Source organism: Ascaphus truei, chromosome 13, assembly GCF_040206685.1.
Source record: "Ascaphus truei isolate aAscTru1 chromosome 13, aAscTru1.hap1, whole genome shotgun sequence".
NCBI lineage: Eukaryota > Metazoa > Chordata > Amphibia > Anura > Ascaphidae > Ascaphus > Ascaphus truei.
In genome coordinates this window covers 29,776,025-29,782,384 of record NC_134495.1, presented here as the reverse complement: position 1 = coordinate 29,782,384, position 6,360 = coordinate 29,776,025, and the positions used below count along the sequence as shown (strand labels likewise).

Sequence of the window (6,360 nt, the reverse complement as noted above, 5' to 3'; positions counted from 1 at the left end):
GGAGAGAATGCGAGGAATTGATTGCTTGACATGCAGAACTTGTTGCTGGTGGGGGGGGGGGGGGGGGGGGGAAGAGAGAGAAGAGTGAGGGATCTTTCACATAGAACAAATCCTCCTGCCGGAGGGACGGAGGCAGAGAGAGAGAGAGAGACACCGGGGCCGCTGCATTACCTTCCCCATTCCCCAGCCTGACTGACAACCAAAGGAGCTGCTGCTGCTGCAGAGGGGGGGGATCCGGGGCTGCCACACCAGCACTGACCGGGAGGGATAGCGAAGTCCCCCCCCCCCCTCCCCACCTCCTGTGTTGGTTTGAACCAAGGGCTGGGGGAGAGGACCTCCTCACTCACTGGCCAAGGGGCTGGGGGGAGAGGACCTCCTCACTCACTGACCAAGAGGCTGGGGGAGAGGACCTCCTCACTAACTGACCTAGGGCTGGGGGAGAGGACCTCCTCACTCACTGACCTAGGGCTGGGGGAGAGGACCTCCTCACCCACTGACCAAGGGGCTGGGGGAGAGGACCTCCTCACTCACTGACCTAGGGCTGGGGGAGAGGACCTGCTCACTCACTGCCCAAGGGCTGGGGGAGAGGACCTCCTCACTCACTGACCAAGCCCAGTGGACCGGCTGACACATGGCAGGGCTCAGCTAATCCGGCTGCAATGAGCACAAGGTTGGTAGATGGGGAAGTTGCAGGTCAGATGGACATACACGGAGAGCAGTGCGATGTGAGGAGGAGCTGCTGCTGCAACACAAGTAAAGACTGAGACTGTGGGGGGGTTCAACGTTGACTCAACTGGAACACTTTTCACCTACATGTGTTTGTAAGGTACATTGCAAGTATTATTATTTTATAATTATTATTATACAAATGTTCAGTATTCCCAGAACTTTTTGTTGTGGAACAGCCACTTTGGTAGACTTTTTTTTGTGGATATTTAAAAAAAAAAATTCTTATTATTAATAAAACATTTTTTTTTTTTAATTTGGTGGAAGGGATCCCCTGCTGTTTTAATTTGTCCAACTCTGCATGGATCCCAAGGAAAAAAAATGTTTACTTATGATCTCACACCACAAGCCCTATCAGATTACAAAATGTGAGCTCATCTTTGAATGCTCAGCAGACAACGTTGGTTCTCACACTTGTGTGTGTTTTGTCCTCCAAAGACTGCAAAGATCTGCATGAATTTCCTGAGTCCTTGTTATTTTCTTCTCTTATTTTTTTGCAGATCCGTTTGTGCTTTTCTGGCATTGGAAGAGCCCAGTGTAATAGCACCATCAGTGGAAAGAACTGTCCATGCCTTATTGATCAATTTTGGAATTATGTTTGGGCTGGAGCAGTTTGAACCACAGATCAATAGCAGAAGCGCTGGCCAAGGAGAGAGAAACTTCACTCAGCCTGGGATGAATATGAGCTCTCATTTTAAAAATCCTGCTTTTCATTCTGGGGGGGTTCCGGGGTCCGTGGATCCTGCAATCAGTGCTTTGAACGAGCCTTCCATGTTAGGCATGAATCTCAATTTAAATGGAGAACCTTATGGGTATCATGGGAGAGGACACGCCGATCTCCATGCTGGTGGAATGCAACCACAACCTGTTCATGGCTTCTTCAACAATCAGCAGCAACACCATGGTCATCCCAGCACTCATCCTCACCAGCATCATCCACACTTCAGTGGCAACTTTGGAGGGGCTGATGCTACAGCATCTTGTTTGCATGGTGGGAGACTTATGGGTTATAACAATAATCTTGGAAACCAACAAGCCTTTGGGGAGGGGTATGAGCAAATGTCAGAGAATCCGTCAGGAGAAGGCTTTGGACAGCAAAGATCAGGTAATCTTCCTGAATTCCAACACCCCAACTCTACTGCTTCTAACCAGGCTGTCCCTGCACCTTGCCTTCCTCTTGACCAGTCTCCAAACCGTGCTGCCTCTTTTCATGGGCTTCCATCATCCACGTCCTCTGATTCTCACAGCTTGGAACAAAGGAGAATCCATAATCAAGGAAGTGTTGACGCTCTGGAATACAATTATCCCACTGATGGCCCTTCAGGACACTTTGAGGTACCAGTGTTTTCTCCTTCTGATTCAGAGGGCCACTATGGTGCTGGTAGACAGGTGCCCAGTGGCAGCTTCCCTGGCACTTCAGTTCTTCCCAGACCTCCTGGGATTGTGGGAATGACTAAAGTTCACCCGCAGCAGCAGCATGGTGTATTCTTTGAAAGATTTGGAGGTGCTCGAAAGATATCCGTGGGCATGGAGCCTGCTGTGAATGCCAGACATCCTTTACTGCAACAGCAGCAGCAGACAGGTTTACTTGCCAGACAAAAACTCATGCCCGCCAGCAATTACTAGGCAACAGCAAACAGAAGCCAATACCTCCAACCCCAACTTACAGGACAATGGACCAGTAATGCAGAGCCAGCATGCACAGTTTGAATACCCTATTCATCGATTGGAGAATAGGAATATGCATCCATATTCTGATTCAATGTTCAATATGCAACAAGCACCTCCACAACAACCTCCAAATCAAAGATTGCAACACTTTGATGCTCCTTATATTAATGTTACTAAAAGGCCTAGGTTTGACTTTCCAAACAATCACGGCGTGGATAACTGTGCTGCATGGAGTAACAATAGCATTCATAATGCTGGCATTGAGAGTCACCTATCTCCCTCTGCATACCCTGGTCTTCCAGGTGAATACACTCCTCAAGTGCCAGAAAGTTTTCCTCCTGGCTCAACGCTTCAACATCCTGGGTCAGATCACCAGTCCCTTCAACAGCGTCAAAATGCAGCAATGATGATTAAACAAATGGCTTCCAGAAACCAGCAGCAAAGAATGAGACAGTCTAATTTACAACAATTGGGCCATCATGGGGATGTTAATCAAAGCAGCATTGTACATGGAGGTCAAGTGGGGAATATGCCTCAGCCTAACTTTGATCGTGAAGGAGGGAGGATTGGCAGTTTTGACCCTCAAAACCCACATGTGGCTCAGGAGAATGCTTGGTTTCCTGGTCCTCACCCACCTGGAGATATGCTTCAAAGGAGGATGGGTGGGTCAAACCTCCCTGCTGATCCTACACCTCATGATATTAATTTGCAACAAAATGGATCAAATTTGCTGTTCAGACCAGGTGTTAATAGGATGGGTATCCAGGAACCCTTGGGCATTCCAGGAGAAGGACATGTTCAGGCATTGCATTCTCCTGGCATGCACTCTCAGTTTGGAAACAACATGGCTAACCTTTCCCAAATACAATCACCAGGTGGAGGGGTGGGCATTACCAGTACTCCGTCAGACAGAAGGGGTCCTCCAGACTTTACAGCACCCCCCATAGGTGGACAGCCAGGATTTCCATTTGTTGGATCAAACAGGCAGTCAACCCCACACAATCCACCTGGTGTAAACTCATCACCCAGTTCCTACCCACCACAGTCAGATTTCCAAGCTAGCCAGCGTTCTACAGCCAGCAAATTAGGGGCACTTTCCCTAGGTTCATTTAGCAAGTCCAATTCGAAAGAAAATATGTTTGGACAAAGCTGTTTAGCTGCCCTCTCCACAGCCTGTCAGAACATGATTGCTAGCTTAGGTGCACCAAACCTCAATGTAACTTTTAATAAGAAAAGCCAAGCTGAAGGCAAGAGAAAGTTGAGCCAGACAGAGATAGATGTAAATAGCAACAATGGAAATAACACTAGTTCTGACTATTTCCCAGGGGGCTCTTCCCAAAGCAATCAGGTACCTGGTGCTTCCAATAGCAACAGTAAGTCTACAGGGCAAGCTGGGGCATCTCAGCCCACTCAGGGAGAAACTAGCCTTTCCCCAAACTACAATATTGAAGCCACTCCTGGCAATGATGGCAAACCAGTGACTGGTGGAGGGCGAGGGAGGGGCAGGAGAAAAAGGGACAGTGGACATGTAAGCCCAGGTAACTACTTTGATAAGTATTCTGCGGATAGTGGGGGTGCTGTTGTGAGTCCAGGGCAGCAGGGTCAACCAGCAAACACAGGGGAACCTGGTGGGACTCTACATGACAAGTCCCTGACTTCTCCATCTTGGGGGAAAGGAGGTGAGCTGCTTCTTAGTGACCAACCTGACCTCATGTCATCTTTGGATAGTGGAATTCAAAGTGTTACTAAATCAAATAGCAGCTCCCCTCATGCTGACTTCCCAGAAGATGTCAGCAACACCTATGGCAATGAAGATGAAGTTTCTTCCAGTTCAGATAACAACATATCAAAACCCAATAGTTGTCCTTTAGTTACAGGGTCTCCAAAAATTCAGCGGGGTGAACATGGACTTCTTAATGGACAAAAACCCATGGGTCTAAACTTGCTAAATAACACTACCTCACTCCCGGACAGTTATGGGTTGAGTAGCACTGGGGCTGGTCACCCTGGAACACCAGGAATGGAACAGGTCCGCACTCCAACTAGCACATCAGCACAGGATGAGATCCACCCTCTAGAGATACTCCAAGCACAGATACAGCTCCAGAGACAACAGTTCAGCATTTCTGAAGACCAGCCCTTGGGAATGAAGAATAAAAAAACTGACTGTACGGCTCAAAATGTGGACAGTGAATTAAACAGTTGTTGCTCTGACAATGTTAAAAATTCTATGAGTACTATAGACCTTGACTCTCTCATGGCAGAGCATAATTCTACATGGTACATGCCTAATGAGAAATCATTGATGGAGGGAGAAGAGGAAGACAAATCTATCACACCCTGGGAGAAATCAAAGAGCCAACAAACCAACAAAGAAGGTATATATATTTAATTATACACATTGAGTATACTCAATTTGTCCACCTTTCTAGTTGTCAAATGGTCATGCCATCAAATGAACATGTGCTGGATTCATTCTGTATTTAAAAGATCACGATGCCTGTAATCATTTGAAGTGACTTTACATTCAATGCAAAATAAATGCCCCAGTGACCAGAAGATCAAATTCGCATAGGGGCATTATTATTCAGCCATAAGCAACATACACAGTTATTTCGTTATCCTAAATCCTCCCTTTCAAATGCTAACTAGTTTGGGATTTAATTAAAGCAAACAATTAGAAGTACTCCATGAAGTGTTCATTATGCAACTTCATACCAATTCATGCAGAAACCCAATTGCCTAATCAGCTTGATAACTGGGAGTCAGTATTATCATACTGTAGGTTACATAAAGCTATATTTTGCATAAATACTTCATTGCTGCGTTTAAATGTTTAAATAACAAAGTGTGGCTATAGATTCCTTCCCACGAACCCATTTTTATATCATGGAACAAAAGATAAACTATTGTTTCTTATTACACTCACGCTAAAATACTTGCAGTTAATTAATAGGGGGCTACCCGCAGGGCAAAGACAGAAGGTAATCAATGTTTACAGTTCTATTTGCAAAACTGGGAAGAGAAATGTAGCCCTATACCTTATCATTAGTGGCTCCTACTTTTCCACCAGTGCATATTCCTATTCAAAATAATAAAAAAAAGTCTCTGGAATAAATTATAATAATAATAAAAAAAAGTTAGCCATCATTAATAAAAACAAATATGTATTTTTTTATAATCCCAAACGTTATTTTATTAGATATGCCTTTTTTTTTTTTTTTTTTAAAGAATCTATTGCTTTCATTGTTTTTAATGAATGACTGACTGTCAAAAGGAATCATGTAAATTATTCTGGGTTTTCTTAGGGATCGCATTTAATTTTATTTTGAAGATAGGGTGCTATTTTTTTTAAAAAGTATTTCAGTCTTCCCTAATTGTTAAGAACATTGTATGATAGTGTATGTAAACTGTATACAGTATTTTTGTTATATATATATATATATATATATATATATATATATATATATATATATATATATATATATATATACACATGTGTGTGTTTATGTATAATTTACATATATATGTGTGTGTATATATATATATATATATATATATATATATATATATATATATATATATATATATATATATTACACACATACATATATCAAGTATCAACACAATAGTAGCATTGCTGCATTTCATGGGATGCGTTGTTCAATGTTTTATTCATGTTGAATAGCTTAATTATTTTAAAAATGTCATTCAAGGTTTCAAAAAAATACATTGCTGTAATTTATTTTTGTCCCCTCTTGCACCAATATATTCTGTATGTTCTTTAAATTCAATTTAATATAACTTTATTTTCACAAGAACCACCGTTTTTGTCTCTTGCTTTTTTTGTTTCTTCCTCCAAATCTGAAATGTACTTACAAGTACAGTGTGATTGTGAATGAATGCTTGGTCATTTCAGCTTCATTCTAGATTGTACCTAAACAGTGAATGGAAGCTTCATGG

At 43.0% G+C, this 6,360-nt stretch overlaps 1 protein-coding gene across 1 annotated transcript in view; it reads left to right on the top strand.

The window, feature by feature from the left end:
- The first annotated feature begins 66 nt into the window (after positions 1-66).
- Positions 67-6,360, top strand: part of MN1 (MN1 proto-oncogene, transcriptional regulator) — a 53,524-nt gene continuing 47,230 nt past the window's right edge. Inside the window, 3 exon segments of the mRNA XM_075569004.1 lie at positions 67-826; positions 1,227-2,325; positions 2,327-4,775. Of these exon segments, the coding sequence (XP_075425119.1) occupies positions 1,321-2,325; positions 2,327-4,775 (3,454 nt within the window). The 5' untranslated portion in view covers positions 67-826; positions 1,227-1,320.